The sequence below is a fragment of the Micromys minutus genome (assembly GCF_963924665.1).
Source record: "Micromys minutus genome assembly, chromosome: 24".
Classification (NCBI taxonomy): Eukaryota; Metazoa; Chordata; class Mammalia; order Rodentia; family Muridae; genus Micromys; species Micromys minutus.
Window position 1 is genome coordinate 4,610,196 of NC_137959.1, and position 13,613 is coordinate 4,623,808.

The 13,613-nt window shown below is 44.9% G+C and overlaps 1 protein-coding gene across 1 annotated transcript in view; it reads right to left on the reverse strand.

The window, feature by feature from the left end:
• Positions 1–702: 702 nt before the first annotated feature.
• The window catches only part of LOC308436448 (uncharacterized protein C4orf51 homolog), a gene marked incomplete at both ends in the record, with an annotated part of 36,585 nt that continues 23,674 nt past the window's right edge, over positions 703–13,613 (reverse strand). Inside the window, 4 exons of the mRNA XM_080937362.1 lie at positions 703–804; positions 3,515–3,588; positions 5,119–5,191; positions 11,062–11,119. Of these exons, the coding sequence (XP_080793488.1) occupies positions 703–804; positions 3,515–3,588; positions 5,119–5,191; positions 11,062–11,119 (307 nt within the window). The remainder of the gene's footprint in view (positions 805–3,514; positions 3,589–5,118; positions 5,192–11,061; positions 11,120–13,613) is intronic.

Here is a 13,613-nt window from a genome sequence, read left to right on the forward strand (position 1 = left end):
TTGGGGTGCGACGTTTGTATTTTCTGTTCCACAGGAGCCTTGCGTTGGGGTACAGGCTGGATCACACTGAAGCACCGGGTGGCAGAGGAATGGCTGCCAGTGGGAGGGGACTATTCCGTGGCCTCACTCTTTCTTTGCCAGGTCCCTTGGCGGCTTTCCGGTAGGGTAACCACAGGGCTGTGTGGGGACCCCGCCGGGGCAGACTCAGCAGGAAGAGGGAAGCGCTGGCCCATGGGAGGAGGAGCCCGCAGCGAAGCCAGTTTTCCCTGAGTGGAGGGAAACCCTGCCTGCGTACGGAGGAGGGCCTTCTCTTCTGGGTCACAGCTCAGGGGAACAGGAAAGTCGTTCTCCGAGGTAGAAGACAGGCTCATAACTCTGGAGCCCACCAAGGTGGAGGTCAGGTTATCATCTGTGAGGTTCTTACAGCAGAATGTGAGCCTGGGCACTTACTGTAAAGAAACATTAATCATGTTTGTGGAAAACGCCCTTCCCCATCAACACACACACACACACACACACACACACACACACACACACACACACACAGAGAGAGAGAGAGAGAGAGAGAGAGAGAGAGAGAGAGAGAGAGAGAGAGAGAGAGAGAGAGGAACGAGGGGCTCCCACCAAGGCCTCCTTGGAACTCCTGTCTCAATGGGTTAACACAGAAAGTAGGGCCCCAGGTCTGTGGCTTTTTTCTTGAAATCACTTGAATTTCCGCCTTGAGCTTCCACTGGTATTGGAGGAGAATCGATCCTTCTCTGAGTCCTCCGAGGAGCCCAACTTGCTTTCATAATGCCATTGTCGCTAAAGGTGGAGGGGAAATGGTCCATTGTCAGCACTCACTCACCCACAAAGGTCACTGTTGCCGCAGAAATGGGAATTAAATTGTCCCTTTCAACCCAGACATCATTCATGAGTAGGGGCTGGCATCGCTTTTGCATTTTCTTTCATCTTAAAAAAAAGTTAACTAGACCCTTTCTCTTTCGTATAGTGCACCTCTGTCAGGAAGGACAGATCAATATCGGGACAGATTTAGAAAGGCAAGGAGTCTAAGAACCGCTGAAGACTCGGACTCTTGTCTACAGCCCTGACACCACCTTTCCTACTTCCAGCTAGTCAGGCAGCCCTGGGTGTGAACTCTCTGCGCTTCAGGTCGGGTCCCAAGAACAGGAAGAATTCAAGGACAGTTTCCAGGCGAGTCAGTCACCAAGCAAGTGTTTTTAAATGTAAGAATCTTGGCAACCTGGCAGGAGATAGACAATTCTGAAACTTGTAGCTTTCACATCTTCCCCTAAAATATAAGTACTTCTTTCAAAATATTTTAAATGTGGGGAATGGAGGGACAGCTGCTCTTCCAGAAGACCCAGGTTCGATTCCCAGCACCCACACAGGGACTCATATCTATCTGTAACTACAGTTCCAGGGGACTGGAGCCTTCTGCCTGGGAGGGAATCAGGTGTACACACAGTGTATATATATGCCTGAACATATGAAAAACGAAAATATGAAACTTTGCTTTACTTATAAAAGCCATGGTTTAGTTTTGGTCAGGATTCTGCCTCAACATTGCTCAGATAACTCCCCTATATTTATTGACTGTGACTGGGAAAGAGGAGGAGATGGGGAATGGTTTGGGACTGCTAGTACATACGGTACAGCACAAAAACCATGTATGAAACTGGACTTAGGGGAGGGGTCAGGAGAGGGAGTGTCTCTCAGAACAGCTCTGACACTGATGGACACCAGAGCAGCTCCACGCAGCAAGAACAAATTATTTCATTGTAGTTAATCATTCCCTCAGACAACTCCCAGGAGGAAGCTTCGACCAACACACTTTCAGGAAATCATCTTCCTTTCCCAGAAGTGAGTCCCCCTCCCCCAGCAGAGAAGCAGGTCCCTGACTGAAAGCACAGGAACTTTCAACAGAGCCCCAGCTTCTCTGTCCCCAGCATCTTTCCCCCCAGTGCTGCCTTCAGTGCACAGGCACTAGATGCTAAAGCAGAGCTTCATTCTGGAAGGCTGCCATTAAAATAGGCCTAGCTGTCTGGAACCCAAGGAAAGCCCTGCCCTGTTAGCTAAATTTGCCAGGGTCCTTTGATGCCCCAGACCAGCCTTTACAAATCGACATATGTGTAATTGGTATTCTTGTGACAATCTTGGGTGCTACTTGAATAACATTAAAAAAAATTACTGACCAAGTTATTTTTTCTCCCTAACACATGTAACTAACATACCAAACTCATAACATCATACATTCAATTACTTAGCATAAAGCTGAGTTGTTTAAATTCAACCTAAAGAGAGGCTCTAATAAAAATTGTGGAATAGTGAAAAAATATTGTTTTATTTTATAATATTAAGTTAGTAGGGCACATAGAAGAAACAGTTTTCCTTTTCTTTTAACTTATTGTCCAAGGCTCCCTGCCAGAGAATTTTTGAGTGAGAGCCCGTGTGTGTGTGTGTGTGTGTGTGTGTGTGTGTGTGTGTGTGTGTGTGTGTGTGTATCTGTGCTCATGTATATGTGTACTCATGTGTATATGCATGCCTCTGTGTATGGTATGTCTGCAAGTATGTGTGTGCCTGTGTGTGTTCCTCTGCATGTGTTCTTGTATGTGCATGTTCATGTGTGTGTGCACATGTATTCATGTATGTGTGTTTGATTGGGGTAGCATGTTCTCCTGTGTGTGACTGTATGTTCATATTGTGTGCACATGACTGTGTGTGTACCTGTCTCTGAGTGTTTGCATGCCTATGTGTGTATGTGCTTGTATTCCTTGCCTTGTGTAAAGATGTAAGCATGTGCTTGCAGAGGTCAGAAAACCAGTTCATCACCAGATGCCATCTACCTCATCCAGTAAGACAAGGTCCCTCACTGGCCTGGTGCTTGCACAGCAGGTGAGGCTGGGTGGCCAATGAGCCTCAGGGCTCTCTTCCCCTGCCTCTGCTTCCTCAGCACAAGGATTCCCAAGGGGGTGCCACCGAAGACAGCTTTTAACTGGGGGTTGACCTCAGGTTGCCTGTGCTTTCAAGGCCAGGCCCCTCCTGCCAGAATTCTAAGGCAGAAAGGAGACCTTGTTTTAACACCCTGTTTAAAAGTACTGGGATTTGAGAAGGTCTGACCAGGCCAGAAAGAGTCCTGGTCAGGCGAGGCCATATAAGGGAGAGTGGGGACAATAGACACTGGGGCACTTGGCACCCAGGGTAGGTCCCCAGCAAGGCAGGATAATCTGAGAACTTAATGCATCTGTCTATCACAATAGGCAGATCCCAAGAGCTCCCTGACCCCATGACTGGAGTTGCCATCCCCAGAGCCTGTCTGAAGCCTGTTTCTTAAACAGGGGACAGGATAGGTCTACACCTGGAGCGTTCAGAGGCCCCTCATAGCCTTTCGGCAGATCATAAAGGAAGGGCTGTTTTTACACAGCTGCTCAGCGCCCCTACACCTCAGCGGGAGCACCCTGCAGGTACACCAGGCCCAGACTTTACTCAATAGCAAATGGGACAAGTTTCTCACTTGCTTCAGCAGGTTCCTCCCTCTGTTCCTGTAACTCACAAGGAGCTCGAAGCCTGGCTTTTTGGGCCGCAAATCTAGAGTGAAGAAGATGACACAACTTTAGACAGGGTGAGGTCACTACAGATAAGAAGGAGCCAATTGGCGTTTCTTCTCTGGAGGGCTGAACCCAACACCTTGCATATGAGCTGCACCCCAGCAGTCTGTGCTTCTTCCTTCTTTCCTTTTTTCTTCCTTCTTTCCTTCCTTCCTCTTTCTTTCCTTCCTTTTCTTCTTCTTCTTCTTCTTCTTCTTCTTCTTCTTCTTCTTCTTCTTCTTCTTCTTCTTCTCTCTCTCTCTCTCTCTCTCTCTCTCTCTCTCTCTCTCCCTTTCTCTCTTGTTTTGATGGTGGTTTTATTTTATTTATTTGTTTGTTTGTTTTTGAGACAGAGTTTCACATAGCCTTAGTTGAACTAAGTTGAGGCTCCATGCTTCAGCCTCTCAAACGCCAGGGTTACAGGTATTAGTCTCATACTATGCACCTCCCTCCCTCCCTCCATCTCTCTCTCTCTCTCTCTCTTTGAGATACTGACTGTGTAGCCCTGGCTGCCCCGGAACTGGTTACATAGACCAGGCGTGCCTTAAACTCACAGAGACAAGCTGGCTTCTGCCTCCTGAATGCTATGGTTTAAAGTGGTCCAAGTCTTCGCTTGAGATTCACTGACATTCTGAAGCACTTTTCAAGTCAGGTGTTCCAAATTCTCCCTCAGTCTCCCCCAACTGTATCAGCAGCCTTCCCCACAATGCTTGTTCTCAGAGCAGCTGAAAGGCAAACCCCTGTCATAGCTGATCCTACTTTCTCTGCTGCTAAGACTAATGAAGGGCAATGTGGGTGTTGGCAGAGGGCTTTATTAAATGGCCTCTGACCCTGGGAAATCAGGAAAACAGCAGAAGGAGGAACAGTCAAAATAAAGACTTCAAGTAGATAGGTGTAGATTGTCCTGAAGCTGTTTGTATTTTAATATTAATTCAACTTCCTCAAGAAGGGCAGCCTAGTTTCAAGACTCCAACTGAACCTTCCCATTTTAATTAGTAAGATAAAGGAAAGCCTGTAACTGGGTGGGTTGAGGGAGGTGGAGAGGGCAGAGAGGGCTGAGGAGGAGGTCAGAGGACAAGGAGAGGTTGTGGCATTCCCAAGGACCAGCTAGACCCAGGTGATATCAATTGGCGTTAAATAGCTATGAACATTAAGGATTTTATAGGTCTAATATCTCATATAGAAGGGCAGTTTGTATCTTTGTCTATTTGATGTAATCTTGTTGTGTGGAGGGACTGTGGATTGAGAGTTTAATATATAAACTTGTATAAAAAGATATCGGGCTGTAAAGTTGTGTTTATGTGGGATTTTGGGGTAGAGAAACACCCTGGGATGGAGGCAGAGAACAGACGGTAGAAAACCGCCAGGGAAGGGAGTTGCACGGACAAGTTGGGCTGTGGAGGCTCAGACGGGGCGCTGCTTTGTATCAGGTTCGGGCCTGAGGAGTGAGACCTCAGGGCCAGAAAAGAGATAAACCTTTTTTATTTGTGTTTTTTAATATTCACTGTAACAGATAGGAACAGCAACTTACCGGGGGATATCCAGAGCCTTCTGTAAGTTAGAAATGTTGGACGAGGGGCTTGAGAACCCAAAATCTGATGTGCCTGGAGAAGAGAGAATTGGGAATTAATAACAAGCAAGACAGATACAGAGCTAAGATCTCAGCAGTGGGGAGACTGAGACGGGAAGATCCTGAGCTTGAGACCAGCCTGGGCTGCATAGCAGTGCTGTCTCAGAACAAACAACAGCCCACAACTGGCTGAGAAGATAGGTCTGTGGGAAGCGCTCTGAGCTCAGCTCCACAGCCCACAACCGGCTGAGAAGATAGGTCTGTGGGAAGCGCTCTGAGCTCAGCTCCACAGCCCACAACTGGCTGAGAAGATAGGTCTGTGGGAAGCGCTCTGAGCTCAGCTCCACAGCACTCACATTAAAACTGTAAAAACACAAAATGCCAGCGCCACCACTACCACCGCCAGCATCATCAACAACAAAACCATGGAGAGTTGTCTATAATCATGGTGCTGAAGAGGGGGCAGAGTAAGGGAGGGGAACAGATACAGGCAACCTTAGAGTTCACTAGCCAATCAGTGAGCTCTGAGTTTGGTGAGCAACAATAAGGTGAAAAAGAATAGAGAAAATGCCGATGTCAATCTCTGGCCTCTACACACACACACACACACACACACACACACACACACACACGTGTACCTGTACACACTCTTATACTATACACATATGTGAACCTGAACACACTTCTATATTATACACACATGTACACCTAAACACACTTCTATACCATACACACATGTACACCTGTACTGCCATACACACATGTGCCCCTGTATACACTTCACCATACACACATTCAACAACAAAACTGTCTTACAAGAATAAACAAGTAACAGAATTTCTTTATCACTTGTTTTCTTATCGTTATTCAAATAACATTTTGGTACTTTGAACAGAATCTTCTCTACTAGGCAATAACAGTAAAATGAAAATACAAAACTGGAGACATGCTTATGCTAAAGCTGAGCAAAGAAATCGAATTCTAATATATAAATAGTTTATAAAAATTCCTTTAAAAAATCCTATTGCAACAGAAACATGGGCAACAGCAATACATTTCATTACTCATGGATTCCATACTTATGGCTTCACCTGCTTGTTAAATCTGTGTGTAACCCTGAGGCTAACACAGCCCTTGTGAGGCCACTAAGCAGCAGCACAGAATGGGGGGAAATGGAGTCACCTGCTGTGTGCACGTGTGCCAAGGTGGAGCTCAGCCCCCACAGCCTTGATGTTCTCTCGTGGGCAATCAACTGTCCTTTCTGTGGCCTTCTTTGAACTCCATTTTCTGTTTTTTGTATTTTTCCTTAGAGATTGTGCCATTTAAAATAGTCCTGACCATCATGCTGAGTAGGGCCCATAGCACACGAAGGCCACTGCCTCACAGGGAAAGGAGCTGTACTAATTCAGCTTTACGCTAGTGCCACCGGCTCAGGGGCAATGCTAATAAACTTACATGTATTAAATAACGAGCCTTTGAACAGTAACATGCCTGTAAAAATTACTGTGTTGATTTTTTCTTTGTGTTTTATAATTCATCTTTTATTTTAAAAATAAAAACAAAAATCAAAAGTTACAGGTTGATGAGTTGACAAAAGCATTGACTAGAAGCATAGAGAAACCAGACTTTACCTCTCCCATAGCAGCAATGGTTTGGTTTGCTGTCTGTTGGTCTTTAAAAGTATGACTTGTACAGATGAGAATCAACTACTCTTAATAAAACACCCACAAAACTATTAAGCATGAGGTACAATATCAAAGCAAATTAAAGAAAGTGCAAGTATCTCTATCAAAACATTAAGGTTATAAAACACTATGTACCCCAGGTTAGCCTTGAACTTGTGACCCTCCTGACTTGGATTCTCTTGAGTGCTGGAATCACAGCATGTGCCATTAAACCTGGTCTAAGAATACAGGAAAATAAGCACCGAGGCTATTCCAGAGGAAGGGACTTAGCTGTGAAAAAGATTAAGCTGTGCTTAATTTTCAACTCAAGAATTTCACTTCCGGAAATGCACTAACACCTTAGTTTCCCATGGCATAAATGCATTTTCAACTTACAGTTATAACAGTTTATAATAATTATAAATATAAAACCCTGAAATATCTGCCAAATAAAAACAATAAGAAAAAAGAAAAAAATGCTAAATGCTAATGCTTGTAGAAATGGAATATTTTTAAGTTGTGATGTAACAAGTAGGAGGGAGGGGCGTGTCCATTAGCTAAAATAACAAGTGGTTATGTTTGTTAACAATGAAAGACACCCATAAAAATTGATTTAAAAAAAGAAGACAGGTTAAAGAGGGTAAGATCCAGTATAATCTGGACAACATACTGGCATACACGTATGTACAGACATATGATATGTATATACAAGCATATTGATTTTCATAAGAAGTGTTAACTAAAATGTAATTTTGGTTACCTCAGAGAAAAAATTTCCCATTGTCTTAGGGTTTTATTGCTGTGAAGAGACACCTTGACCAAGGCAACTCTTATAATGGCAAATATATAATTGGGGCTGGCTTTCAGGTTCAAAAGTTCAATCAGTTATCATCAAGGCAGGAAGCTTGGCAGCATCCAAACAGGCATGGTGCTGAAGAAAGAGCTAGGAGTTCTGCATCTTGATCTGAAGGCAACCAAAAAATACTGGCTTCCAGGCAGCTAGGAAGAGGGTTTTAAAGCCCACCCCCACAGTGACACACTCCCTCCAACAAGGCCACGCCTCCTAATAGTACCACTCCCTGAGCCAAGAATATTCAAACCACCACATTCCACTCCTACACTCTCATAGGCTTGTTCAAACTCATGAGTCTATGGGGACATACTAACTATAGCATAATGAAAAATACATTTAGTTCAACTTCAAAAGTTCCCATAGTCTGTAAAATCTCAACAATGTTGGAATTCCAAAGTTTAAAGTCTCTGCCTGAGATTCATTTAACCACTTAACTGTCAAAAGTCAGATCACACACCTCCAATATCACAGGATACACATTAACATTCCAAAATGTCATAATGAGGAAACACTGGGCCAAAGCAAGGCCAAAAACCAACTGGTCAAACCAAACTTTATGTCTAATATCAAAGTACTCTTCAGATCTCCAACTACTTTCATCTTTGTTGACTGCAGCACAAAGCTCTTTGGCTGGTTCCACTCCCTGTTAGCAGCTTTCCTCAGCAGGTATCCCACAGCTCTGGCATCTTAAACATCTTGGGGTTTCCAAGTCAACGTCAACATTACAGCTTCTTGTTCCAATATCTGGGATACACACATGATCTTCTGGGCTCCTCTAAAGGGCTTGGGGTCCCTTCTCCAGCTCTGCCCTCTGTTGTTCTCCAGGGTCTAGTTGACTCCACTCCACTGCTGCTGCTGCTCTTGGTGTTCATCCCACGGTGTTGTCATTTTAATTTGCTGGAGTCTTCTACTGCAAGTAGGCTTCAACAATAGCTTCTCATGGTGCCAAGCCTCAACTTCTTTGCATGAGTCCAAAGTTGTAGTTCTGAACCATCAACTGCAACTGAGGCTTCACCTTCACCAATGGCCTTCCCTGGCCTTTAACAGTGCCAAATCTCAGCTGCTTTCCATGACCTTGTCATGTCTTCAAAACCAGTGCCACCTGGGTTACTCTTACACATTACTAAGTTCAACTGCACCATGAGGTACAACTTTGGCTATCTTTAAACACGGCTTCTTTGTACTCTCAGAAAACACTTTCCAGGAGATTTCACTTCAGTGATGCTGGCCTCTTCTTAATCACCACTAATTTATTAGCTCTAACTAACCATCATTAATTGACACAGTAGTCCCTTCTACTTTTGTCTCTAAAGCCAGAGCCCTATGGTTGAAGCTTCTAAGTTCTACTGCTTGCTGGGTTTGGCACATGGCCCCCTTGTTCTATTACATTATCACAGCTTTCTATTTTCCAACTCCCCCACTGCCTAAATCCTGGGACTTGCTCTGTAGATTGACCTTGAGCTAATAGATCTGCATGGTTCAGTCTCTGGAACTCTGGGATTAGAGGTGTGTGCCACCACCAGGCCTGAACACTTTTCTTTACCTGGAACTAGCTCTGTACAAGGTTAGCCTTGAACTCGGAGATCTGCTTGCTTCTGTCTCCTGGATGAGTAGCATCATGCTTGGACCCATGCTTTCATTATAGATCTTAATCAAGTTGAAAACTGAGAATATCCATCAACAATGTATTCCTTGTCAACTTGACACATAATCATGCCTCCTTATGTCAAACGAAAATAACAACAGGTCATAATAATGCCTAACATCATATAACTCTTCCTCACACAACTGCAAACGCTTAAATTTAGCTTGGAACCTTGCCCTAAGGTCACCAGTCCCTTCATTTCATTTAATACCCTTGAACACAGGATTTAGCTTCATCCTACTTCCTAGTGCCCATTTATTCTTTGAACCTACATCTTGTATTTTTCCTTTCTAAGTTTGCTATGCTTGATAAAAATGCTATTCATGAGAGCAATCTGAAGGACAAAGTCTACACTAGACTTTCTTGAGACTGTATCAATGCAACTCACATCTTAGTTTCAGGCAGACTCTTTGAACAAGGACAAAAAGCAGCAACAATCTTTACCCAATCAACTTCAGGATGATCTCCAGAGTTAAATCACCCTCAGCACCAACATCTTTAACATTCCTACTAGGATGGCCATTAAGTCCCACTTAAAGCACTCCATGGCCTTCCAAATTCAAAGTCCCCAAATCCACAATCCTCAAAACAACAACAAACCAAAAAACAAAAACAAAAAACAAAACAAACAAACAAAAAATGATAGGCCTATCACAGTAAAACCTCAGTTTCTGGTACCAACTTCTGCCTTAGTTAGGTTTCCATTGCTATAAAGAGACACCATGACTAAGGCAAGTCAGGCAAACATTTAATTGGGGCAGGCTGACAGGCTCAGAGGTTCAGTCCATAGCAGAAAGCACAGCAGCATACAGACAGACATAGTGCTAGGAGAGGGTCTCAAAGCCCTCCCCAACCGTGACACACTTCTGTGGGAAGCCACCGCATTCGCCATTACAAGATGGCGCCCAGCCCAAAGGGAGGTTGGCCAGTTTTGAGATAAACAACCTAAGTGCACATGCACATATGCCTGTTTTGCTGACTCATGCTGACTCATTTTCTAGTGCCAAGTATGCTAATTAGGGCACACAGAATGCACCAATCAGGTAGCGACACATTCCTCCTAAGCATATATAAGGAGGGTTGATTTCTGGGCTCAGGGTTTTTCAAAACTGCAATCAAACCCGCAATAAACGCCTGTAGAAGGATCCTGTTGTGGTGTGTCTTCCTTGCCGGCGAGATAGGCGATCACTACACACTTCTTCTAATAAAGCCACACCTACTCCAAGGCCATATCTACTCCAATAAGACCACACAACCTAATAGTGCTACTCCCTATGGGCCAAGCATTCAAAACACATGAGTCTATGGGAACCAAACCTATTCAAACCACCACAGTCTATTCCTTGTCTCCCATAGGCTTGCTCAGTCCAGCTTCAAAAGTTCCCATAGTCTCAGAACAGTCTCAAACTTGCATAGTCTCAATCTTCCAAAGTTCACAGAGTCTCTTCATTGCTTGGGAATTTGTAATCAGAAGCAAGCTTATGTGTGATAATTGCCACCCATGGAAAAGAGACAAAGTGAGGTTGGTCATAAAGCCTTAAGCTGGCCAGTTACCGACAGTAGGTAACCTCGGCTACCTGTGTATCCACTGATAGGAAGATACATAAATACCCAGAAGTAACCACTTGATGAATACTCATTTTCAGAACCCATCCCCTTTGTTTGCCTTTTTATGAATAATGTACAGTATTCAATATCGTACACGCATTCTTCAGAGATCCTTAGGAAGAATTAGAACTTACCACTTTGTACTTGATGTTCAGTGGGCTGTCCCGGGAGGGGACTGTCAGACCAGGGAGTCTGCCTGAGTGCAGAAAAAGAGCAGTGTCAGGATGAAATGCCTTTTAAGTTATATAATGACTCCCACACTACGCAAGCAGCCTTTGTTTCCCATCAGCCCTTGACCAACAGATTTTTATTTCATGTTTGTGAGTACACTGTCATCAGACACACCAGAAGAGGGCGTCAGATCCCATTACAGATGGTTGTGAGCCACTATGTGGTTGCTGGGAATTGAACTCAGGACCTCTGGAAGAGCAGCCAGTGCTCTTAACCACTGAGCCATCTCTCCAGCCCCTGACCAACAGATTAATAAGACGGAAAATTGTGGCTGACATTTAAATTGACAGCAAAGCTTGGGACACTGCACTGTCATTTCCTCCTCATAGAATCAGAAGGCACATGGGACTATGCTGATATATCAAGACTGCACTGAACCTTCTGAGATGTTCAGGGGTGACTTATAGTTTCCACGCTCAGCACTGACCCACTTCACCATGCATTTGAGTGGTTTTCAGTCAGCATACTGAGGTATACAACCACCAACCACAGGCATACAGAGAGCCACAGGCACACAGAGAGCCACAGGCACACAGAGAGCCACAGGCACACAGAGAGCCACAGGCATACAGAGAGCCACAGACATACAGAGAGCCACAGGCATACAGAGAGCCACAGGCACACAGAGAGCCACAGGCACACAGAGAGCCACAGGCACACAGAGAGCCACAGGCATACAGAGAGCCACAGGCATATAGAGAGCCACAGGCATATTGGCATCAGGCATATAGAGAGCCACAGACACATAGAGAGCCACAGGCATATAGAGAGCCACAGGCACACAGAGAGCCACAGGCACACAGAGAGCCACAGGCACACAGAGAGCCACAGGCATATAGAGAGCCACAGGCATATAGAGAGCCACAGGCATACAGAGAGCCACAGGCATACAGAGAGCCACAGGCATACAGAGAGCCACAGGCATACAGAGAGCCACAGGCATATAGAGAGCCACAGGCATACAGAGAGCCACAGGCATATTGGCATCAGGCATACAGAGAGCCACAGGCATACAGAGAGCCACAGGCATATTGGCATCAGGCATACAGAGAGCCACAGGCATATAGAGAGCCACAGGCATATTGGCAACAGGCATATAGAGAGCCACAGGCATATAGAGAGCCACAGGCATACAGAGAGCCACAGGCATACAGAGAGCCACAGGCATACAGAGAGCCACAGGCATATTGGCATCAGGCATACAGAGAGCCACAGGCATACAGAGAGCCACAGGCATATAGAGAGCCACAGGCATATTGGCAACAGGCAGTGAGAACAGCTGACCAAGGCACTCTGATGAGCCTGAGAGCCTGAGTTGGATCTGAGACCCACAATGCAGGAGAAGGAGCTGAAAGCTGACCTCTGACCTTAACATGCGCACCACAGCACATGTTCCTCCCACTAAATAAAGTGTAATAAAAACATTATATAGATTTTTAGAAAATCTGATAAAGCAAAATGTAAGCTGGTATAAAGTTCATCAGAGAGTTCTAAAATTGATTGTCATATTCTTTCAACTTTTTTATTACATTGTGAATAACAGATTAATGTATCTGCCTTAGCAATTACAAGAGAGTTACTGCCGTTCTTTAAAGGTGGCTAACTTCAGCCACAAAAAATTAGGAAAGCCACGCATGAACATTTCCAGAATGTTTTGAGCTATAATTAAAGACAGACCCAAGAGCAGTGTTTTACTTTTCTTGTCTCCAGCCCCTATCTGGGGAAGACCTCCAGTCTGGTCACATAGCTCACCCAGATCAATGCTGCATCCACAAGAGAATGTCAGCTTCACACTCACGGCAAAATCAATGGCAGCCACCCCTAGGCTGTGTTACGCTTCAACACGAAAGTGTACACAGTCACAGATGGCATCTTGTGACCTTCTTAATAACAGGCTGGGCTGCCAAGGCTCTCTTGTGTCTGGGCTCTGTGGCGATTTGGAAACCGTTGTCCTACGCTTGAATATTTTCCGGCAAACACACATTTAACTACTTATTAGTCCGTTTCTTAATTTAAACCAGAGAAATCAAAACAGATGAACAGAATTCCCAACCCCTGGAAGGGACACTGCCAGTCTGTGAGTCAGGAGTCCCTTCCTAGGATTCTTCAGGGCGTGCTGGCAAGGGTCTACCATGGCTGTCATTGTCAACACTGTAGGGACCTATATTCTGAGCCAAGAGCCCATTATTCTGCCCAGATTTATTGGTGACCAGTGCTATGCTTTTTCCCCTCTTTCTCTGGAGTTTAAAAGAAATGTAGGCTTTTCTCACAACAAAGCATGCAAATGAACCAGAAAACAATGACTTCCTAGTGTTACAAACTCCCTGTGATCTGCTCGGATCACACCCCAAGTCCACATGGAGACCCTGAGGCCAGTTCAAGTCGTTTGTTCTCTGCCTTGCATGCCTGAGTCAGTTGTGGCTGTCAAGTTCACAGAGGGATGAGGCCCAGGGTG